Raw genomic sequence first — 24,014 nt, forward strand, 5'->3', positions numbered from 1 at the left:
ACATCTGGGCAGCTGCCAGGGCCCGCCCTCGCTCTTCCAGCATTGGAGGAGCTCAAACTTAAAGCTCTTCGTAAAAGACCAGGCTGGTTCATTTCCTCTCACTGCATGGCCTGTCTGGGAAGGCTCAGCCCTGGGCGAACCCTGGGCCAGCCACGGGGCAACGGCCGAGAGTCACCTCTCACCATGCCAGCCCTCTGGGATGACATCTTCCAGTACGAGACAGACAAAGTGCTCCGAATCCAGAGCACGAACTATGGCACCATTAAGTGGATCTTGCACATGATTGTCTTTTCTTACGTTAGGTAAGTGGGGGATGGGGGTGACCCCAGATCTCTGCGGTGGTTGCCGGCGCAGGAAACCCCAAGGTGCAGGTTCTGGTGCACATCCTGAGTTCCATGTGGTTTTAAAATCTGAGCTGTGGGTCTCACAGCGAGCTGGCGGGGAAGGGGGGCTGTCAAGGAAGCAGCTGGCAGGAGGAAGCAGTGCCCGGCGGCTACAGAGAGGCACGGGAGGGGAGCGTGACGCTCTGGGTTCCATGCCAGGCCTGCCGGGAATGGCAGGAAAACACAGGGCAACGCCCTAGGTTCCCAGGGGGAAGGCCAGGAATCTGGGCGCACCTAGTGAGGATGCTGGCAGCTACCTGAGTCAGGACTGCTTAGGGGCAGGAATAGGACCAGACTTGCAGATGGAACGCTAGGTCTTCTCCAGGGTCAGGGTGGCTCTCCTTGCTCTTTTCTTTTTATACCCAAGAAAATTGGAAACATGTTCATGCAAAAACCTGTACACAGATGTTCATAACAGCATTATCCAGAATAGCCCCAAAGTGGGAAACGACCCAAATGTCCACCACAAAGCAGTCCATCCACACAAAGGAATATTACTCAGCCATGAAAAGGAGTGGAGTACTGACGCACGCTCCTACATGGGGGGGCCTTGAAGGCGCGATGCCCTGTGGAGGGAGCCAGACACAAAGGACCACGCACTGTATGGTTCCATGTACATGAAATGTCCCGAGCAGGCAAATTTATAGAGACAGAAAACAGATCAGTGGGTGCCTGGAGCTTCGGGGGGTAGGAGGATTGGGAGTGATAACTAAGGGGCGTGGGATTTCTTTTTGAGGTGATGAAAATATTATAAAACTGTGGTGAAGGTGATGAAAAACCGCGATAACTTGTACGCTTTCAGCGGGTGAATCGTACGTACACGATGCAAATTATATCCCAATAAGCCGTCAGAAATAGGTCCCGTGACGGCCCTTTCAAAAGTAGAGAAACAAAGGATCACGATGGTTTGGTAACAAAATAAAAGCTTAACGCTTACTTGGGATATTCTAAGTTCATTACATGAATTAATTCAGTTGATCTTGACAACTCTCTAAGGGTTGGCAAGTGGGCGCTGGTTTATTGCTGATTTGCTGTTTTCCCACGATTTGATTCATATGTTCACTACGCAACAAATATTTAATAATAAACACATGTGCTAGAATTCTAAAACAAGACACATTACTTAGATAGCACAGGACAGTAAAAAGCACAGTTAGTAAATGCTCCTGCGTAGGTCACATGTGGCAATTCCGTGTAGCAGATGATGTAACTTCCTGGTATTCTCTTAAACACAGATTATTGTACATAGAAGAGCAGATTGTTATGGGAACATCTTGCAGTGACAACTACGTTTCTTGCCTATGGTGGAATCTTCCTTTCCATGCATTTAATTCCCTTAACGTCAGTTATACACGTCCCCTGGGGCACGGGGAGGGAGCACCATGAAAACTGCGCACGGATTCGGTGCCCGGTGCCCGGAGTCGGCGGGCGGGACACCCAGGTGGGGGACACCCAGCCTCTGCCCCCGCGCGCTTCCCGCAGTGAGCATTTCGCTGCCCCAGCTGTGGATCTAAATACGCATCTTCCATCCAACGTGTCCCCTGAAATAAGCCGCCTCTTTGAGGTTCGCCTCCCTTTCACTTTCCAAAACCGGACAGACAACATGCTGTTCCAGAGCCGGAGGGAAGCGGGCTCTGGCGGCTCCCTGGGAGGGGGAGGCGTGTGGGCCACGCCTTGTGCACACGGTAAGGCTCCAGCCAAGGCAATCTGGCCGAGACGGACTTTTTAAAAAATCTTCACCCGAGGATATTTTTTCCATTTCTTTTTCAGAGAGAGTGGAAGGGGGGGAGAGAGACCGAAACATCGATGTGAGAGAGACACATTGACTGGTTGCCTCCCACACACACTCCGACCAGGGCCCGGGATCGGGCCTGCAACCCAGGTACCTGTCCTTGGCCAGAATCGAACCCGGGACCCTTCAGTCCTCAGGCTGACGCTCTAATCACTGAGCCAAACCTGCCAGGGCTTATTTCTCCTCTTGTTCAAAATAGCAGCCCTGATTCCTCGGGCTCTGTGTCCCCAACACGGCGTCTAGGCCTGGACCCTCTCAGCCAAGCCCACACAGCCACACTCTTGTTCGTCAAGCCTTCATCAAGGGAGCACGTGCACTCTCGCTTTGCTGGTGCAACGGTCCAGCCTTTTGTGGTTTTAGCTATGAAACGGTAACATCCGCAAGCTTTCCTTAACGTAGAAAATGTGCCTTAGGTGTGAGAAGATGCTTGTGCGAGCATGTGCCTGGCAACATGGGGAAGGCGGGTGGAGAGGCAATGAAGCACAGCGCTCATGAGAATAAACTGAGCCTCCCATGGGGAGACCAGCTGCCCCCCCGACCCCCAAGATCAGGAACCTGGATGTGTTAACTTATACGGTAGAACTCTGCAGATGTGATGAAGTTCAAGGTCGTGAGCTGGAGAGGTCAGCCTTGATTATCTCAGTGGCTCCCATGGAATCACGAGAGTCCTTGAAAGAGAGAGGCAGCCTGGTTGGCGTGGCTCAGTGGTTGATCGTCAGCCTATGAACCAGAAGGTCACGGTTCGATTCCCGGTCAGGGCACACGCTTGGGTTGTGGGCTCGGTCCCCAGGAGGCGGCATGCAGGAGGCAAAATAAAAAAAGATTTTTAAGAAAAAGCGAGAGAGGCAGGAAGGTCAAAGGTAGAGAAAGGAGACGTGACAACGGGAGCAGGGGCTGGCGGGACAAGGCCGCGAGCCCGGGAGTGCCCCGCGGCTCCCAGAAGCTGGAAGAAGTGAGGAACAGAGTCTCTCGTGGAGCCTCCAGAAGGAACCCGCCCTGCTATTGCCTTGATTTTAGCAATAGGACCCCTAGAACCTTAAGCAACACAAAATACGTTTGTGTTGTTTTAAGCCACTAGGTTCGTGGTATTTTGTTACAGCAGCAGCAGGTAACTGATACAGTCGGTATTTCAGTTGCTTTGGGGGTGCAGGCTCTCCGCCACTTTCTTCTCAGGTCGTCTCTTGCTGCCCTTGGCCGTTTGCTGACCTCCCCCCCCAGGCGAGTGGGCCAGGGATGGGCGCTGTCTGATTCTTCTCTTGGGGTTTTCCCCGCAAGAAGCAGTCTGCAGGCCCAACATTTCCGAGGCCAGGAAGGCCCGGAGCCCAGTCTGAGGGGCGGGCCAGTCGCCCGGGGTTAGGTGGTGGTTAGCCAGCTGGGAAACTGTTCGCTCTCGGGCCGCTTTAGAGTAACCTTTGCTCGGGGGCCCAGACGCCGCCTGAGGGAGGGAGAGAGCCAGGCTTGGCTGAGAGGCACTTCCTGCCGGGGCGCTCTGAGGCCTCTCACCATGCCAGCCTGGGGCCAGTGTCCCCAGATATGCCAGTCTGTCAAAGTCGCCAGAGTCGTCCGCATTCAGAGCCCGTGGATCGGGACTCTGAAGAACCTCTTTATGGTGGGGACTCTCGTCTACATCTGGTGAGTCAGGGGTAGTGTGCCAGCCTGAGGGCTCCAAGGGCTAACCTCGCTTTCCACCCCCCCTTCTCCCCTCCGTTGCCCCAGCCTTTTCAGCCAGGCTTCTCTCCTGTGAGCCCCCCCACCTTCCCGTCTCTTCAGCTCTCCTCCCGCCATCACCTCGACCTACCCACCCCACGCGGCCTGGTGAAGCCCCAGCCCCTTCCCGCCCCGGAGATCCATGCTCTGCAGGCTTGAGGGTGCTCAGAACTGTAGCCTCCTAGAGCCAGGAGGTCACGGGGAGCAGGAAGCCAGGTCCCATCACTCAGGGACCACACCCGCGGCCCCTGAGAGGGGACCGTCCTCAGTGTTCTTTCCATAGGGCAGGGTACTGCGCACTCCTTCCCTCTGATGTGGCTCGGAAGCATTTGAATTCTTCACACCGTGTGTTCGTGTTTATACAAAGACAGGTCTTCGGGTTTCCCTGAGGGCCGGATTCCGCTGAGGCTGATCTGGAGCCCGCCGTCCGTTCTGGGACGGATATGAGAGACCAGAAGCGAGCTTCCCAAGCGGTGGGCCCACGGAGCCCAGGTTATTCCGGGGAAAGGCCGCGCTATGCGACAGGGCCGCGGGCGCGCTGACGCGGGGCTGAGACGCGTCGCTGAGCCGTGTTAGCGGCCCGTCGGCGGGGTCACCGGGACTAGCTCCGTCTGGGACGTGCTCACGGGGTCTCAGGGCTTGGATCTCTTGCCCCAACGTCTTTCTTGATGGGCTTTCTTTTAAAATTGATGTTATAGAAATACTAAAATGTACCGAGAATGGTATAATACACACCCGTCTCCCACCGCCCAACTTGAGAAACAAAACATTACTAATCCCGTTGTAGCTCCCTGCAGACCCAGCCTTTATCCTGTTCGCTTTCCTGCCCCCTTATAAATATCATCCTGAATTGGGGGCTTGCCATCCTAGGGTTGTTTTTATATTTCTCCAGCATATGTCCATGTCTATAAAAAGTAGTTTCCTTTCTTTTTTTTTTTTGAGGTGGAATTCCTATACCATAAAACCAAGCATTTTAAAGTGAACGACTCGGTGGCGTTTCTCGTGCAAGACGTTGTGGACCCACCACGTCTGTCTAGTTCCAAAACATTTTTATCTCTTAAAGAAACCCTGTGCCCCGTAGGCAGCTGATTCCCGTTTCTCCCCACCCCCAGCCCTGGCGACCATCGACCTACTCCCTGTCTCTATGGATCCCCCATTCTGGATCTTTCACATCCACGGGATCCACTGCCCGCGATGCCCCGCGCCTGGCCTCCTTCGCTCTGCGCGGTTTCCGAGGCCCCGCGGCCCAGCGCCGTCCAGGACGTCGCCCCGTCTGCGGCTGAGTGATGACCGACAGGCCGCGTTTGGCTTTTCCGTCGGCCCGCTGAGGAGCCTGTGGGTCGTCGCCACCCTTGAGCGACCGTGACGGGTGCTGCTGCGAATACGTGTCGAGGGGTATTGGAGTAGATGGCGTTGCGGGGGTGTCTTTAGACCTCGCATCGCAGTGTGGCCGCCTCGTTTGCTCAAAGTTACGCTACTTCCAGACTGACCCGCGCAGAGGGCCATCGTTCTCGCTGCCCTGGGGCATCCCACTGTGCGAATCCAACAATTCATTTCCCCATTCACTGCTCAAGGACTTTCAGGGCACCTCCAGTTCTCGGCACACGCGTGAGGGTGTCCCCGGGGCACACCCCTGAGAACGGAATTGCTGGGCCCGAGGCAACGCGCTCCTTTAGGTGGATGCCATGTTGGCAACTACGGGTTGTCTTTTCATGGGTCCCCCAGGGGTGCTGGCAACCCCGGCTGTGCATTAGAATCGGCCGGGGCACTTTAAAAGAGGTACAGGTACCCGGGCCTGGGGCTGCAATTCCCAAAGCGCCCCAGGTGACCTGCATTGAGGACACCTGGGGCCAGGTCGTGACCCACGGTCTTGGTTTCCAAGGTCAGCCGCCAGAGGGCAGCCATTGGCTTAGACGTCCCCGTGTCATTCAGATATTAGGGTCTGGGCACAGGGAAGGGACCAAACACCCGCTGAATGACTACAGAAAGCATTTAGCATAAATACTCCGTGTGACGCCGCCGGCAATGGGAGTCGGGGGAAACGTGAGCGGGGGAATAAATCTACCAGTTTGAATGATCAATTCCACTCTCCATTCTAGTCCCCTCACCATAATGACTTAGATTCATGTTCCAAATAAGGGATGAACAGCTAATGAACTGCCCGCAAGGCAGGAAACCAGAGGCCGAGCCGCACCGGGGATGCGCAGATAGCCCGCGGGCAAGAGGCGGGGCTCTGGGCTGTCCCGTCGGCCAGCCAAGGGCCCCGGCTCCGCCACTGCCTGCCTGTGTGACCCTGGGCAAGTTCCTTCGCCTCTCTGAGCCCGGAGGGTGATGGTCACAGTAACCCTCCCCTATTGTTATGAGGATGGAAGGAGACCCCGCGTGCAGAGCACTTGGCACATGCTAAATGCTCAGTAAAGGGTGGCGCCCCTTATCAGTGTTATTTATAAACCGGGTGCCCCTCTGGGAAACAGGTGGCTGAGCTGCTGGACACCCCCTCAGGGACTGATGGGTTACGGAGCCCCAGAACAAAGCTGGGGACCGACGCAGGAGTGGACTCTGGTGTCTGAGAAGCTGTCCCGTAAGCTAGGCTCTGTAGCGGCCTCTGTTTGAGGTTGGCCCTGGGACAATAGTTTCAGTGTAAGTGGCGAGCGCTCACTGTGTGCCAGAGGCAATACTGTGGAGTTCGCGTACGTGCCTCCCTCTCACAACAGCCCCGTCTTGCACACGAGGAAAATGAGGCGCAGGGAAGGCAGGCCGCCCGCCCGAAGTTACCCAGCGAGGCCAGGATTGGAAGGGAGGCGCGGCCTCCATCCAAAACCATGGCACCGTGTCCCCGTCGGTGAAACCCCCTGATGCTCTTCTGTGCCTGCCCCGCAGCTTTGCTCTGGTGAGCGACAAGCTGTACCAGCGGAAGGAAGATGTCATCAGCTCCGTGCACACCAAGGTGAAGGGCGTAGCGGAGGTGAGAGAGGAGACCCTGGGGAGCGGCCTGAAAAAGGTGGTGCACAGCGTCCTGGACACGGCCGATTACACCTTCCCCGTGCAGGTGAGTGCTGGTCACGCCCTCCCAGGACTTGTCCCCGCTCACTGTCGCCAGAACCCTCGCCGCCCCCCCGCCCCCCAACCCTGGAACCTCGAGCCTTACTCCAGAAAGACACTGGCCCCGTTTAAAAAGCCCTGTGAAAAATCCCAGCTGAGAAAACCTAAAAATTGCAGAACTGGGGCAGATCCAGCAGCTCAGAGGAGATGATGCTTTGCTTTATCAGGTCCTGCAGGGTTTCTCAAAATAGCTGAGTGTCCCGGTGCGTTGAAAACTCGACTGGACGCACCCACGCCCCGCCTTGCACACGGCTTTTTAGAAGCTGGGCCACGCAGCCTGCAAGGTCTGCCTAGATTCACAAGGGCAAAGAAGTTTCCGCCCAGAGGGGACCGGCCCTGCCGTATTGTTTGTGTGGCGCTTTGAGAAACAGAAACGGCTCCAGGAAAACACTCGTGGGTGCGGTTTTTTGCACACAGGAAGGATCTTAGATGACAAAGGATGAGCGGGGATCACAGAGAAAGGGCGTGCATGGCCTAGCTTTGCAAGAAGAGAAAATGAAATTAGAATCGTGAAAAAGAGAAGTCGACGCATGGACTCGAGAACAGATGGGGGGTGGGAGGGACAAAAGGGCACATTTGCAGCCTCTGGGGAGCTGGGGAGCTTTGCCAAACCATAAAACCCAAACTGCTATCTGCTTGCTTCTAATAGTGGGCCACTAAAGGCTCCAGCCAGTTCCCAGGGGGCGGGGTGCCCTATTGCCCTTTCATCAAAGTCCCAGGTAACCGGAGCAGCACTCCCAGGAAGCCCACACCCCCACTTTTCCCTCCCCAGGTCTCCCGCGTTTCCATTGAAGGGGATTTTGCTGGGAGGCTGGAACAGAAAATGAGTGCTGCTCAGTTTCCCTGGGCCTCTGCTCGCTCTGGGCTCAGCGGGGCAGCTCATCCAGCTTCAATATGAAGCCTCCCTGCCGTCCCAAGTCGGCTCCCAGACCCCAATCTCCAGACTGAAGTTTAGGGGAGTGGAGAGGTTCGCCCCCAGGCACTTAGGGAGCTGGGTAATTAAGTGGTTCCAGCCTCAAAGGCTTTGCATTGGGACTTCTCTCCCGTTCTCCGCAGGGCAACTCCTTCTTTGTGATGACGAACTTTCTCAAGACGGAGAACCAGGTGCAGGGGCTGTGTCCCGAGGTAAGGGGGGGGGGCCCAGAGCAGCCGGACTGGTGGTAAGAGTCCAGGAGGAGGCACGGGTCAGGGCAAGGGCGCGTGAATGTGGAAACTGAGACCCGGGGTGTCTCCGAGCTCGCCAGCGCTTACTGGGCCTCTTTTGTGGGGTGTGGGTGGTCTGGACTGGGTGGGAGAAGGTTCAGAAACCATCACCACCATCTAATTTCAGAACATTTTCATCCCCCTGCAAGAAGCTCCATTCCCATCAGCCGTCAGTCCCCTCTGCCCACTCCCCCAGCCCCGGCGACCGCTGGTCTGCCTTCTGTCTCCGTAGATGTGCCTGTTCTGGAGAGTTCAGTGAACGGAGCCCTGCGCTGTGTGGTCTTTTACTTCTTTCACTTACTGCAGCGTTTTCAAGGTTTGCCCCTGTGGTGGCATGAGTCAGCACTTCGCCCCTTTTCACGGCTGAATAATATCCCACCGCATGAGTGGACTGCCTTTTATTGGTCCTTTCTTTCACTGATTGAATATTTGGGCTGTTTCCACTTTTTGCCTGTTGTGAATAGCGCTCCCGTGCCCATCTGTGCACAGCGTTTGTGTGGACATAGACGCCCGCTTTTCCACATCTTAGGGACACACGATACTGACCCCTCGCTACCCCGCCCTTCTCCCTGCAGTATCCCACCCGCAGGACACTCTGTTCCTCTGACCGGGGTTGTAAGAAGGGCTGGATGGACCCGCAGAGCAAAGGTAAATTCTGTTTGATTTTGGGACTCCCGGGGTGGGCCGTCTGGCATCCTAGTGACATTCGCAGTGCCCTAACGGTGAGACCTGTGACCCTGGCCCTCAGCTGCCTTCTTCCACCCTCAGCAGGCTGTGGGCGAGCCCGTGTCTGCCTTGTGCCTTGGCTCTGTCCCCGGGGGGCCAGCTGCTGACGTGAATGTGACTAATGCCCCAGTGAGGAGCGCTCCCGAAAACCCTGCAGAATTAGCACCTCCAGGGTTCCGACGGACAGAAACAGCACCCGCGTGTTCTGAACTTTCTGTCTTGAATTTCCCCAAAGGCTGAGGAGCTCGAACTTGTACCCCCAGGGCACCTGGGGCCATGCCCGTATTAACCTGCAGAATGTCCACGTCTCCTGCTTTTACCTAAAGGGCACATGGCAATAAAAAGTGATCATATAAAGGAATTTTTTAAAAAAGAAAGGAGGCCTGTCAGTGGTTATGAAACACACACACCAAAGGGCATTTGAATGTTTCCTCTTACTCCAGAAAACACATGCATTTGAGTTGGTATAGAGACCGTTTTTACAGTACTTGCTATTTAACTTTGCCCTTGGGAACATATATTTTTTTAATTTAAATTTTTTTTAATTTTTAAAAATATGCCTTTATTGGTTTCAGAGGGAGGGAGAGGGAGAGAGAGAGAGAGAGAAACATCAATGATGAGAGTCATTGATTGGCTGCCTCCCGCACGCCCCCTGCTGGGGATGGAGCCCACAACCCAGGCCTGGGCCTGACCAGGAATCGAACCGCGATCTCCTGGATCCCAGGTCGATGCCCAACTGCTGAGCCACATCAGCTGGGCTGCCCTTGGGAATCTTTAACTGACCCGATGCTCCAGGAAGATGTGCCACGTTTATTCCGTGGCGCTGCGCATCCCTGGCACATGCTGTACACTCTTCGAGGGACCCGGGTGCCCAACTGGGGGCCAAGTTCTGGTCCGATTATCCCCGGCACGAGGATGCCCCCTGTCCAGCTCCCCTCTCGGGCACCTTTTCTTGCAAAGAATCCCAAAGAGCCAACAGCATCCACGATCGGCCCGTGTTCTCTCTGACGCCTCTTTAATAAGCTCGTGGCTCAGCTGGGGTTTCGTGGACCCCGGAACCGCCTGGGCTGAGATCACAGTCTCTCGCCCGGGCGGAGAGTTCCCCCCCGGTTCCTTCACGCGTGTGCTTCTGCCTCCCGACCCCGCAGGAATCCAGACCGGAAGGTGTGTAGTGTATAAAGGGAACCAGAAGACCTGTGAAGTCTCCGCCTGGTGTCCCACGGAGGCCACGGAGGAGGCCCCCCGGTGAGTGGCAGGGTGGGATAGACACGTGGTCCTCAGCAGTGAGTGGGCGAGGCCTTGCCAGGCGCTGATCTAGCCTCTCTTCTCAGGGCTAGGGTCCCACAAAATCCTGGGTCCTGCTGGCTTGGGGACCCCATGCCAGGCACACTGGAGGTCTCTGGGAGGGTCATGCTAGTTAAGATATTGAAATGATTTTGTACTGACTGGTGAATAGCTACTGCTCTGAGCGCCCTGGGGTGCCCCTGCCCCTTTCTGTGCCAGCACGTTCCAGGGCATCTCCAGACCCCACCTCCGGTGCTCCAGCAGTGACCTGTCACTGTCCAACCTGCATGCTTAAGGATGGGTAGGTGACAGGGAGAGAAGAAAGAAAAAGGAAGGAAGGGGAAAGGAAGGAAAAGAAATGGAAGGGAGGAGGGAAGGGAAGTTTTCTTAAATGATCACAGTGACAGATTTGGTGGTCCCTGTAGTGACTCTTCTCTTTAACACACAAGGTCAGGCGCAGGGGCAGAACTTGATTTAAACCTCAGAAGCCACAGGGACTGATGCATTTCAGCAGTGAACAGACAGACCCGGTTTCAAATCCTGCCTCTAACCCTTCTTTGCTGTGTGACCTTGGACAAGTGGCTTAACCTCTCTGAACTTCGATTGCCTCCCCTGTATGCTGAGGATAATAATTGCACCTGCCTCCCTGGGCTGTTGCGAGATTTAAATGAGGTGCCCAGCTGGCATGGCTCAGCGGTTGAGCATCGATCTATGAACCCGGAGGTCACGGTTTGATTCCCGGGCAGGACACAGGCCCGGGTTTCGGGCTTGATCCCCAGCAGGGGGTGTGCAGGAGGCAGCCGATCAATGCCTCTCTCATCATTGATATTTCTCTCTCTCTCTCTCCCTCTCCCTTTCTCTCTCTGAAATCAATAAAAACGTATTTTTTTTTTAAAATAATTAAATGAGCTGATACTTATGCAAAGTGAGCCCAGTGCCTGGCATATAGTAAATGCTCAATAACACACACACACACACACACACACACAAACCTGCCCCTAGAAGTCTGGTGGTTCTAGACTAGCAGTGTCCAATGAGACTTTCTACAATGATGGAAATTTCCTCTTTCCTGCTGCGCTGTCCGACATGGGGGCCACTGGCGACATGAGGCTATTGAGCACTTGAAATGTGGCTACTACAATGGAGCCACCGGATTTTACTTAATTTAAATGTAATTAGTCAAAGTTGCCTAGGAGGTGCTGGACGATCCTGGACAGCACTGCATCGGACAAATGTGACTCAGAGTCACACCGTCAGAATCTACGGGGCAAAAACTCCCACAAACTAACTTTCTAGGAGACCCAGGCAAAGACTCCCGATGGCAGAGTGGGAAGTACTAGGCAGTGTCAGCCGGTCTGACCCTGTCTGACTCTCGATCAGTTAACGGCACCACCCAGGTTCATTTCTAGGTCAAGGAAGTTTCATTATCAAAGAAGGAACTGCGCCGGGACCTTAGCCTATGCTCGGGCTCAGGTCATTCCTAGTTCAAGGCAAGGGGCCTCTTGGCTGTCTCTGGGTTTTAATCCTGGCTCTGCCACGAGCTAATTATCGGATAAATATTGTGCATTTCCTCATATGTTATATGAAGGAATGACTAGATGACTCGTGTAATCATTCATTCCTTCAACACACCTGTGACCATGTAGCAGGTGTTAGAAATTTATTTCATGTGTCACTTGACACAAGAGGCTATGCTAAATTTTATGTAAAATACAAAAAGACCCAGATATGGAGCAGGTCCGAAGGCTCTTGCAATCTAATGAGAGAGATAAGATATGTGTGCCGAGCCCGGCCAGCGTGGCTCAGAGGTTGAGCACCGACCTGTGATCCAGGAGATAGTGATTCGATTCCCCGATTCCCCGTCAGGGCACATGCCCCTGCTGCGGCCTCGATCCCCAGTAGGGGCGTGCAGGAGGCAGCCGATCCAAGGTCAAGATAAGGAAATGATTGTCCCGGCCCTGCAGGAACACCAAGCCTGCTGGGAAAGATACAGGTGGGCTGTCACGAAGCTGGCTTGCAGCGCCTCTGAGCCAATTGTGCTCATCCCTTCCCAACTCCGAGTTCAACGATGTCCCACTGGGAGTATTTACACCACAGTAATCAGTAAGCACTACATATCAGGGCTTCTTTTTTCCCACTGGAGAGCTGGTTGGTGAACATTTACCAGACACCACTGCACATACCTAAACGTATAATTATATAAGAGTGTGAGAACCACCTTGGGGTCTCTTCTCCCAATAAGAAGGGAGAAACCCTTACTGGAGAAGCTGGAGACTTTAAGGTTTTGCCAACTAGATTGCATTTCTCTTCACTCACTGCAATGACCCAAGCAAGAAACTGGAAGCTGCTGGCCCCACTGGCCCACTGCCTCCCTTGGTCCCTGCAGTCACTGATCCCCACTTTGCACGTCTCTTTCTCTCTCCCCGCCCCCCTCACTCTCAGGCCTGCACTCTTGAACAGCGCCGAGAACTTCACTGTGCTCATTAAGAATAACATCGACTTCCCCGGCCACAAGTACACCACGTAAGTGCCCAGGATGTCCAGCTGTATTATTATCTCCTGCTGCGTAACAAATTACCCCGAGTTAGGAGCTTAAAACAACAAACATTTATCTCCCACAGTTTCCGTGGACCAGGAATCTGGGAGTGACTTGGCTGGGTGGTTCTGTCTTAGGGCCTCTCTGGTTTCAGCGGAGCCATCAATGGGGCTGGAGTCACCTCCAGCCTTGACGGGCTGGAGAATCATCTTCCCAGCTCACTGTGTGGTGGCTGGCAGGGGGGCTCTGTACCTCCCCATGTGGACATGTCCCTGGGTCTGCCTGCGTGTCCTCAGGATGCGGCGGCTGGCTTCCCCCAGAGCAAATGATCCAAGAGAGACAGAGAGCAAGCGAGTAAGACAGCAACCAAGAAAAAAGTCGCAGCCTTTTATAACCTAACCTTGGAACCGACACACCATCACTCTGCCACATGCCATTGGTCACACAGGCCAACCCCGCTACCGTGTGGCAGGGACCACCCGAGGCTGTGAATTACCAGGCGGCGGGAGCACTGCGGGCCCTCGTTGGGCCCGGTCACCACTCTGACTCAGTCCTGTGCGAGACATGGATCCGAGTTTTCAGCAGTGATATGTTTTCTTTTCACCATGTGCAGAAGGAACATCTTGCCAGGTTTAAACATCACCTGCACCTTTCACAAGACTGAGAATCCACAGTGTCCTATTTTCCGACTAGGAGATATCTTCCAAGAAACAGGAGATAACTTTTCGGAAGTGGCCGTTCAGGTTGGTCGTGCGTGTGTGGCGGGGAGAGGGGGGAGATGTCGAACGGCCAAGAGGCTGAGCCACGGGGTCTTAATAACATGGTTCCGTTTATTGAGCATTTAGTACATACGTCCACGATGCCAAGGATTTCACTGCGTTCCCTCGCCTCACCCCACAACAGTCTTACGAGTGAGATACTTGGCACATTAGTTCCCTGAGGCTGCTGCAACAAATCACCACAAACTCGGTGGCTTAAAACAACACACTTATTGATTGATTGATTGATTGATTGATTGATTGATTGATTTGACAGAGAGAACATGGAAGGGAGAGAGGAAAGAGAGATGAGGGAGGGAGGAAGGGAGAGCGACAGAAACATCAATTTGTTGTTCTTTTAAGCAGCATTTTTTCCTACAAAAAGAGAACCTTTCCTTTCAGTGATCGCGGCTAGGCAGGGAGATGTCTGGTGGCTGCATCCGTGCCCAGCAGGGACTGAGAGGTGGCCTTTGGTTGTCTTCCTCAGGGAGGAATCATGGGCATCGAGATCTACTGGAACTGCAACCTGGACCGTTGGTTCCACAGCTGCCGACCAAAGTACAGCTTCCGTCGCCTTGATGACAAGATGAGCAATGGGTCCGTGTACCCCGGCTACAACTTCAGGTAACGGCGCTTGAGGTCAGACTCTTGGCTCCCCAGGGCCCTGCCAGATACGGACCTGGTCCTGGTGCTCCGGCTTCACATGGTCACATGGCTTCAGCCCCAGTCACCGCTAAGCTCTAGCACCTGGAAAACACCCTTCTTTGTCTTGAGCTCAGTCATGTGCCAACATGAGTTGAAAATGATTTTATCTTGCGTTTCTTTGTGTTTGGGGTGGGCCGTGGTGGGCCTCCTACACTAGCTCAGGCTCCATCGTAAGTCCTTTTGCTAAGAACATCTAGTAGGACATGAATATAAGAATTATTATAAGTATAATACATAAGACAAAAGTATAAGTAAATAAAGCACTCCAACAAGCCGGCATCACTAAACATCAGGGAAACGCAAATTCAAACCACAACGAGATGCAACTACGCACACACCCGAATGGCTACAATTTAAAAAGACGGGCGACTCCAGTGGAGTTTCATCCAGGGCCCTGAAACCAGCGCCAAACTTAGGCAACGCTTTGATCTTTCCCTGCTGCTCCACTGACTAGGCTTGTGGCCATCAGCAAGGAGAGAGGATGGGGTCCTTGGGCCCCCGACAGCCCTCGCAGGCTGTTTCCTTAGCATCCTGACGGTGGCACACGTGAGAGACGCATGGGGGGTGGGGGGTGATTGGGATTTGCGCCTGGGATTTAATTTACAAAAGGCCTTGAACGCCGTGGAAAGGCTTTTAGTACGTTTCCAAAAGGGAGGGGACGTGCTATGCCACACTCGGCCACCGGGGGGAGCACCAGGTTGGGTGGGGAGGCGGGAGGTAGCAGCGAGGGGCCGCGCAGCCCAGGGCCTGCCTCGGGTCCGCGCGTGGGAGAGGCAGGGCGCACCCCTTTGTCCTGGGGGGCAGGGGGGCTCTGGGCCCAGGGGTGGTCTCTGGTTGGCTGGTGCCTGGCCCCGAGCGGGTCAAGGCCGTGAGCATCGTGGCCGACTGCGTGGGGATGCGGTCAGTGGGGTGGGGAGGTCGCGCTTGGGCCCCGGCTGTGGGAGGGACGGGCCCGCGGGTTCGGATCCCGCGCCCCCCGCGGACCGCGGCGGAGCCCGACTCGTCTTTGCATAAAACTCCCAGCGCTTTCAGATCGAGCTTTGGACACACGGGCCCTTTTCCTCCCGCAGATACGCCAAGTACTACAGAGAAAACAATGTTGAGAAGCGGACTCTGATAAAGGCCTTTGGGATCCGCTTTGACATCCTGGTTTTTGGCACCGTAAGTCTCTTGTGCCCCCAGCCGCGGGCACCTGCGGCCCTGCGACCCCACCGCGTCCTCAGTCCTTGCTGTAGCGCCCCAAGGGGTGGATGTTTTGGGGACAGTCATTCGGGGGCACTGTGCATCTCACGTGCGTGGGGTAAGAGCGGGGGGGGGGGGGAGGTGTGTCCTCGGGGTCCTGTCCCTGAACAGTCGCCTGATGAATACGAGAGGGACATGGGGGGGGGGGGGAACAACACATAATATTCCACTTTAAAAGTTTTCTGCTTAAAAACACAGGGAGAAAGAAATCCCTCTGCAAAATAAGGTAGTTGGTAAGTAACAGAATCCAACTCAGATTGGCTTAGGAAGAAAAGCCTTCTTTAAAAAATATATAATATTATATATATATAAAATACATACGTAACATAGGTTATATATTATATATAATATATATTATGTAATATATAAATATATAAATATATAAACTTATATAAATATATATATATATCTTAGTTCACATAACAAAGTTCCGGGGGCCACGGCGGGCTTCAGGCATGGCTGGATCCAGATGCTCAAACACCCTCCTCAAGGGCCTGCCTCCCTCCGTCTCTCACATCTGCCCTGCTCGGTTGTGGCATCACCCTCCGTGCCCGCGTTTCCGAGCACATCTCGGGAGGCAGACCCCCAGGACGCGGGAGAGCCCCGTTTCCCGTCGCCGCTGCCCCGTGGGCGGCGGTGGATCGCGGCGGCCGCAGTGATCAGTCCCCGCGGCTGACTGCGCCCCCTGCTGGAGCCGGCGAGGAGGCGCCCGAGCAAAGGCGCGGGGCCCGGGCCGTCAGCCGCGTGACCCCGCCCCCCGTCTGTTTGCAGGGGGGAAAGTTCGACGTCATCATGCTGATCGTGTACATCGGCTCGACCCTCTCCTACTTCGGCTTGGTAAGGCCGCCGGGCCCGCGGTGCTCAGGCGGGAGCTCCGGCCCAAGCGGCCGCGCTGACCGGCTCCCGCCCGCGCCCCCCGCAGGCCACGGTGCTCATTGACCTTCTCATCTCCACCTACTCGAGCGGCTGCTGCCGGTCCCGCGTCTACCCCTATTGCAAGTGCTGCGGCTGCTGCGCGGTCAACGAGTATTACTACAGGAAGAAGTGTGAGTCCGTCGTGGAGCCAAAGCGGGTGAGCCCCCCCCCCCGGGCCCACAGACCCCGAAACACCCGGGGGGGAGGGGTCCAATAGGTCGCTGAGAAACGTGCAAAAGTAAGGCCCGCATCACAGGTGTGGTCCCAGAGTGGACAAGACTCTGGACTCGACCCCATGTCAGACTTATTAAATGGGAACAGCCAAAAACAAATTTTTCAAAAAAAAAAAAATCGCGTAATGACTGCTGAGGACAATTCCGCAGGGTCTAATGACATGTAAGTGGGACATGCTGCGCAGCCCGGGCAGCCTGGCGTCGCCGCTTCTCCACACCTGCCCTAGAGAGACACTCACAGCACGCGTGTGCGGGTGTGCACCGCAGCACAGGCCACTAAGGAAAGCTTCCACCCAAAGGTCCGGTGGGCAAAGAGCGGGTTAAACTATGCTAAATGCACAGCGAGGAGTGCCGGGCGCCCGTTTAAAAGAACGCGGTAGATAAAAATAATAGCAAACGTTTACATAGCACTCGGAGGTGCTTTATATAGAAATTAACTCACGGAGTCTCCGCAACAAACCGATAGATAGGTGATACTATCGCCCCCTTCTACAGATGAGGACACTGAGGCTCAGGAGGGTGAAATCGTTTGCCCAGTCGCACCGCTAGGAGGCGGTAGAGCTGAAATGCCAACGTAGGCAGGCTGGTTTCAGGGCCTATGCTCAGAACCACTGTGTTACAAGCACTGGCAAATGTTCAAGGCATGTTTAAAAACATATATCGTTATTGATCTCAGAGAGAGGAAGGGAGAGGGAGAGAGAGAGAGAAACATCAATGATGAGAGTCATTGGTCGGCTGCCACCTGCTGGCCCCGCACTGGGGCCCGAGCCCCAGCCCAGGTGTATGCCCTGACCTGGAAAGAAGCCTGGGATGGGGGACTAGTCAAAGGGGACTTTAGCTCATCTGTATTGTTTAGGTTGTTTAATTTGGACTTTACTAAGAGGTCCTCTACACTTGACTCCACGATGTCCCCCAGTGGATGAGAAATCTCCGGTACTTAAAAACAACAAAGAGGGTTTGTCTTCCCCTCATCTGAGGACATCACAGCCCTTCCCCGGCAGCTGAATGTCTGATTCACTGTCCATTGTACATGGGTATACAATTTGAAATAAAAGTTCATCTTTGCAACTAAAAATAATCCCCATTTCACGGCCCTGGATGGGATGAAACTTAATGGAAATATAAATAATTTAAGTGGCAATAGTATAATTTTCTGGAGATAGTCAATCTAGGGTAACTTAAATTGAGGGAACGCAACAAAGAAATTTTACACAGCGCTTGGGGGCCTATGAACGTTAGGCAGTAAATTGTGGATACTCTGGGTCCACAGATTAAGGTGCGTGGAATTTCAGTGCGGATTCGCCTTCAGGCTCGGAGGTCATTCATTCTTGGTTAGCAAGAGTTTTTGGTTAACTTGTTTAACACTCTGCCATTTGGCAAATGGGAATAATATTTGCCTTTAGGTATGTTCAGTTACACGATTCTTAATAATCCTATACAAAACAAGACGTAAATTTTTTAACCTTCTTTCCCTAGACATTAAAATATGTGTCCTTTGTGGATGAATTCCACATTAGGATGGTGAACGAGCAGCTACTTGGGAGGAGTCTGCAGGATGTCAAAGGCCAAGAAGTCCCAGTAAGTTAAAATGTTTAGTCTTTTCTTTTTTTAAAAAAAAGAAAACTTACTATTAAATATAAACACATCTAGAAATTTGTACAAATCATACCTGATGAATTTTAACAAAATAAACAAATGTAACCAGTACCCAGATGAAAAAAGTGAGTATCACTAGCTGAAGTCCCATTGATGTCTCTACCCAGTCACTGCCCTCCCTTAAAAGTCATCGTCTTACATCCAAAGGTTAATTTTACCTCTCCTATAATTTAAAAAATATACATTTAATTTTCAATTACAGTTGGCATTTAATATTATATTAGTTTCAGGTGGTTACCTCTTCCGGAATTTTATAAAATTCGAACCCTTCAGTGTATACTCTCTTGAGCATCTGGCTTCCTTTACGCAACATTGTTTCTGTGAGAATCATCCATGACATTGCATATAGCAATAGTTCGTCCTCATTGTTGTATAATTTCTATTTTATTTTATTATTTTTTAAGTGTTTTTTTATTGATATTAGAGAGGAAGGGAGAGGGAGAGAGAGAAACATCAGTGGGAGAATCATTGATGGGCTGCCTCCTGCATGCCCCCTGCTGGGGATGGAGCCTGCAACCTGGGCATGTGCCCTGACCGGGAATCGAACCAGCAACCTCTCGGTGCACAGGACAGCGCCAACCAACTGAGCCACACCGGCCAGGGCTATCATTTCTGTTTTATAAACATAGAGTTTATTTATCCTTTCTATTGTGATGGACATGTGAGTAGTTTCCGTTCCGGGCCCATGCCAGTGATGCTGCTGTGGTGAACATACGGCACCTAAAGGTGAGACTGCTGAGTCCCACCTTCAGCAGGCACACCTTCGGCTTCAGTCGTTACCACCAGACACTTCTCTAACATACTAGTATTCTCTGGCTGCCGCAGTGAATTACCACAAACCAAGTAGCTGAAAGCAGCAGAGACGGATCGCCTCGCAGGTCTGGAGGCTGAGTCTGAAACCAAGTACGAGAACTATTCCCTTTTAAGGTATTGGATTCAGACTTTCTTTTTCTTACGTCCCAAAGAATAGGCCTTTATAAACAATGGCGATTACGGCAACTTCTCTTGGAGCATAAATGGATTTGCCAGGAGAGGGAGCCTGGTGGGAAAGGAGGGAGTGGAGCTAAGCACTGACTGACGACGCTGTGCCAGGCACCGTCCTAGGCGTTGGGGATGTGACAATAAACAAAGCAGACAGGGCCCCTGCTTTCATGCAGAAGAATCATCAGTAAACATGTCAATTAAAAAGATCATTCCAGCCCCGGCCGGTTTGGCTCCGTGGGTAGAGCGTCGCCCGGTGGACTGAGGGGCCCCGGGTTCTGTTCTGGCCAAGGGCACGTGCCTCTGTTGATCCCGGCCCTGGTCGGGGCGAGCTCGGGAGGCAACCAGGCGATGTGTCCCTCTCACATCAATGCTTCCCCCTCTCTCTCAATGGAAAAAGTATCCTCGGGAGAGGATTTAAAAAAATCATTCCAGGTGGCAGTAAGTTCTGAGAAGAACTTGGAATCTCATGATGCAATAAGAGAATGAACTGGGAGGGGGGAACCCCTTGATTGGGTGGTCAGGGCAAGAGGCGACGTCCTCTTTGGAGACGTCATACCTGCCCCGAGGCCTGACTATCCTGAATTTCACTTTCTAAATCTCTACGATGGAGATAAGGACCCATGTCCCCTGAGATCCTTTGGAGGCTCGAGTGAGGCAATGCTCGTAAAAGACTGTCGCAGTCCTGATGCATACGTTTAACTTCTGGTATTGATGCGATATTAAGTGTAAGCCTCTAAGTTAATAATAAAATGAAAGAACCTAGAACTCTGGGGGCGGTCGTTGCTGATGGGTTTGGAAACCCGACTTTTTCAGAGACCCTTGATGGACTTCACAGACTTGTCCAGGCTGCCCCTGTCCCTCCAAGACCCACCCCCTGCTCCCGGACAAGCGGAGGAGGTCCAGCTGCTGAGCAAGGAGGAGCCGCCTCGGCCCAGCAGCAGCCCGAGCTGGTGCCAGTGTGGAAACTGCCTCCCTTCCCAGCTCCCCGAGAGCCAGCGGTGCCTGGAGGAGCTGTGCTGCCGGAAGAAGCCGGGCGCCTGCATCACCACCTCGGAGCCCTTCAGGAAGCTCGTCCTGTCCAGGCGAGTCCTGAAGTTCCTCCTGCTCTACCAGGAGCCCCTGCTGGTGCTGGATGCGGATTCCGCCAGCAGCCGGCTGCGGCACTGCGCCTACAGGTGCTACGCGGCCTGGCGCTTCGGCTCCCAGGACCTGGCTGACTTTGCCGTCCTGCCCAGCTGCTGTCGCTGGAGGATCCGGATGGAGTTCCCCAAGAGTGACGGCCAGTACAGGGGCTTCAGGAGTCCCTACTGACCGGCCAGGGCCGAGCACAACCCATCCACGTGTCTCTCTCACATCGATGTTTCTCTCTCTGTCTATCTCTCTGTCTCTGTCTCTCTCTCCCATCCATTCTCTCTGAAAAGCAATGGGAAAAAAATATCCTTAGGTGATTAAAAAAAAAAAGATCTGTGGCCAGATTTTCAGACAAACAGAAACGTGCTTTCCTCGGCCGCAGCTCTGTGTGTGTCGGAGAGCAGAGAGAACCGGGCGAGCAAACAAGCAAGCCGGGGTCCCTGGGCATGGACCAAGACTCAGGAGATTCAGACGTCTGTCTCAGTCCCGTCCCCAGGCAGCTGTGTGACCCTAGGCCTTCAGCCTGTGTACCTCAGTCGCCCCTTTACCCAGCCGACTACCCACAGAGACACTGGCAGGACACACTGAGACGTATGCAAAGTTTCGAGTGGATGCATCAAGAGCCACATGAATACGAAGCCGCTCGGTACGGGGTCAGACTAGGATAAAAGCCCAGCTGTGAACAAGCCCCTTGGGTTTCCAGTTTCCAAATCAGGTAGCTCACCAGCGCGGCCCTGGGATCCATCCACTCCGAGGGCGGCCCAGCTGCCCAGCACATTGCAGCTGGGTCGCATCTGGACGACAGGAGGTGAGCACGGCTGCTAAAAACAGGAAAAGGCCGCCTTTCTGCTTCTAACACCCTGCCCTGCGCGGCCGGTTAAAGCGGGTGCAGTCTGGGTGCCGCTCAGCACGCGGCCTCCACCCAGGGCCCTCGCCATGGCCGGTCTGCCCCTGAGAACACGAAGGGGGACAGCGCGGGTTCCAGGGCCCTCCTGTGGGACTTGCTTCCTGTGGTTCTGGCGCTAGCATCGGCGATTTCTGAACAACTGTTTAAAGAGTAAATAGAGACCGATCTTCAACACTGTGACTCATGAAGGACCTATCAGGTTTTTTATACATATTCCGAGATTTACCATTTTGATACTTTTTAAAAAAAACAACACCCAGCAGCTTTCTACTGTATTAAAATGAGATGAGCGAAACCCTTCTTTTTGCGATCCAGGATTTTATCTGGCTTTCAACTCAGGAATCAAGTTCATTGGGCCGGCCGGAACTGCCGTTTTTGCTACCTTTCCAAGATATTTTTGTAAAAGTGGATTATCTAGGACTACTTCAGAATGGAAATTCTTACTCCAGCATTCTGTTATCAGCTACAGATTTCCATTCTGACGACCTCTGAGTCTTTATACCTTTATTTTTTATTTTTTTGGTGCCTGATTCCTGGTGAGTTTCTGTCACCTTGTGGAGAGACCCCAGATAGAGTTGGAATTTGGGGGTCACAGATAGTCATTGGATCCACTCACTGTTTCCTTCACCTTCCCCACAGACGCTTTAAGTGAGAGGGTGGTCTGTGATGTCAGCCGTGTGTACCATGTCTGACACATGCGTCATGTCTGAACTCTCAGTTTCAGCCTCCTGCATAAAATAATGTCACTGCCAAGGGCACGCCGAGGAGAATCGCACTTCTTGTAGGATCTGTTTTCTTGTACGTCGGTCCACTCTCCTGTTAGGGTAACTGCATGGCACTCACCCTTTCATCATCAGCTGCGCTTTCCTGCAACACGGGCTGATTTCATGTAGAATCGGTAATGGGCTTGCATTTCTCTCCTTACAGGGACCCGTGTTTTTAGACACTTCCTAATTCAAGCTTGGCAATGTCGATGTCTTAACCTTTTTGATAATTAAAAAAATACTGTATAATTTATGATTATTGAAGTGTTCCTTGACCGGGAATCAAACCTGCAAACTTTTGGTCAAGGCATATTAAAAAGAATAATTAATTAATAAGAGAAGCGTAAAAGAGCGCCAAGGGCACATTTGGTGAGTGTTAAAATCCATAACCAAAGCCCAAGAGGACTGCCAAGGTACAAGAATAAACCTGAACATCTTCTACAAGTCTAAAGATTATTTCAATTTTATTACACTTGACTAATCCAGTTTTAAAGTTTTATTTTTGTACTACAGGATCATTAATTCCCTAGGAATGATTCCTGTGGTTGCTCCACGGAACATCTGCACACCGGCTAGAGGTTCACTTTCAGCTCTTCGGGGGGCGGGGGGGGAGCTAAGATATTTTTTTGGCGGCTCTGCTAGAACCGGACACTGTTGATAGTGATGCTTCGGGCCAAGCATTACATTTTCTTTCCTCTCAGATACCACATGACCATGACAAAGACTTACGACCTCTTCAACTTCTGTACTTGAAACCTGGGTGGACTGTGATGACGTCATTTCACTCAATCCCAAGCTCTGTGCACTGCTTGAACCTACTTTCTGAGTATTTCCAAGAGACAAGTTAAAGATGATTTCTTCACTTATATATATATATATAATATGTCTTTATTGATTTCAGAGAGAGGAAGGGAGAGGGAGAGAGAAACATCAATGAGGAGAGAGTCATGGACCCGCTGCCTCCTGCACCCCCCCCCCCCAGCTGAGGGTTGAACCCACAACCAGGGCCTGTGCCCTGACCGGAATCGAACCTGGATCTCATGGGTCCTAGGTCAGTGCTGAACCACTCGGCCACCCGGCTGCCTAATCTGCTGCATTCTTACGAACATAAGTTTTGACGCCCACACTACCGGTGACAGTGTATTTTTCATCTCTTGGAACCTAGCACCATAACCAAAGCATTTTCAGTTTCATCTCTACAGGCAGATGCTGTCTGTTTTCTGCAGATTTTTAAAAATGTGTTCTGCTTTTCTATTTAAAAAAATTTTTTTTTTAAATTTTCAATCGCAGTTGAGGCTCCGTTACAGTAGCTCCAGGCCGTGCGTGTCCCAGCGCCTGCTCGGTCCCCTACCGGCCAGGGCCTGCGCTCCGGAGGGCGGGGCTCCGGCTGGCCTGGGCCCGGCGCCGGCGTGTGCAGGGCGTGTGCAGGGCCTGTGCAGGGCGCTTATCGGTTCTTGCTGAACCATCGAGACCAAACATACAACGTGCCCAGGAACACACAGAAGGGCAGGGACGGTCGTGCGAAACTACGCTCCAGCGGTGGAGCTGCGGGTGCACCTGCCCAGCCTCCTGAGGGGTCCCCCGCCCCCCACCCCCGTCCCCAGCCTCCCCGGGCGCCTGTCAGCCTCCGCCCTAACGGGTGGGTGTCCGCGCCGCGGGCCGAGGGCCGCTGGAACCGAACTCAGGGCAGCGCTGCGGGGCGGGGCTCCGGGAGGGGCGGGGCTCCCGGTGGGCGGGGCTCCGTCGGGAAGGGCCCAGGGGGGCGGGGCTCCTGGAGGGGCGTGGCTCCGCTGGAGACGTAACTCCTCTGGGGGCGGGGCTTCCCGGAGGGGCGGGGCTGAGGATCGGGGCGGGCTCCTGGAGGGGCGTGGCTCCGCTGGAGACGTGACTCCTCTGGGGGCGGGGCTTCCCGGAGGGGCGGGGCCCGGCGGGGGCGGGGCTCCTGGAGGGGCGGGGCCCGGCGGGGGCGGGGCTCCGGGCCAGGCC

At 53.5% G+C, this 24,014-nt stretch overlaps 1 protein-coding gene across 3 annotated transcripts; it reads left to right on the forward strand.

Moving 5' to 3' along the window:
* The first annotated feature begins 117 nt into the window (after window positions 1-117).
* P2RX7 (purinergic receptor P2X 7) lies at window positions 118-22,281 on the forward strand. 3 transcript variants are annotated; one of them, XM_087828664.1, is made up of 15 exons: window positions 3,680-3,807; window positions 6,763-6,931; window positions 8,041-8,109; window positions 8,763-8,835; window positions 10,062-10,158; window positions 10,245-10,320; window positions 10,683-10,765; window positions 12,634-12,720; window positions 13,347-13,476; window positions 13,979-14,115; window positions 15,267-15,357; window positions 16,210-16,275; window positions 16,361-16,510; window positions 18,063-18,164; window positions 20,040-22,281. In XM_087828664.1, the coding sequence occupies exons 1-15, from the start codon at window positions 3,680-3,682 to the stop codon at window positions 20,535-20,537; spliced, it is 1,956 nt and encodes a 651-aa protein (XP_087684790.1). In that variant the 3' UTR covers window positions 20,538-22,281. The 3 variants fall into 3 exon arrangements, with proteins under 3 accessions (XP_016058544.2, XP_087684790.1, XP_087684789.1); XM_016203058.2 differs by lacking the exons at window positions 3,680-3,807; window positions 10,245-10,320; window positions 10,683-10,765 and adding an exon at window positions 118-302 and having other exon boundaries at window positions 12,640-12,720; XM_087828663.1 differs by lacking the exons at window positions 10,245-10,320; window positions 10,683-10,765 and having other exon boundaries at window positions 12,640-12,720.
* The last annotated feature ends 1,733 nt before the right edge of the window (window positions 22,282-24,014 follow it).

The sequence above is a fragment of the Miniopterus natalensis genome, chromosome 20 (genome assembly GCF_054644295.1).
Source record: "Miniopterus natalensis isolate mMinNat1 chromosome 20, mMinNat1.hap1, whole genome shotgun sequence".
Lineage (NCBI taxonomy): Eukaryota > Metazoa > Chordata > Mammalia > Chiroptera > Miniopteridae > Miniopterus > Miniopterus natalensis.

Bases quoted from the DNA above. Each gene is read 5' to 3' on its own strand.
- P2RX7 (XM_087828664.1), top strand. From the start codon at position 3,680: ATGCCAGCCTGGGGCCAGTGTCCCCAGATATGCCAGTCTGTCAAAGTC. The intron at 10,321-10,682 runs GTCATGCTAGTT...TTTAAACCTCAG, and splicing joins CACTGGAGGTCTCTGGGAGG to AAGCCACAGGGACTGATGCA. The intron at 10,766-12,633 runs CCTTGGACAAGT...CGCCCCCCTCAC, and splicing joins AACCCTTCTTTGCTGTGTGA to TCTCAGGCCTGCACTCTTGA.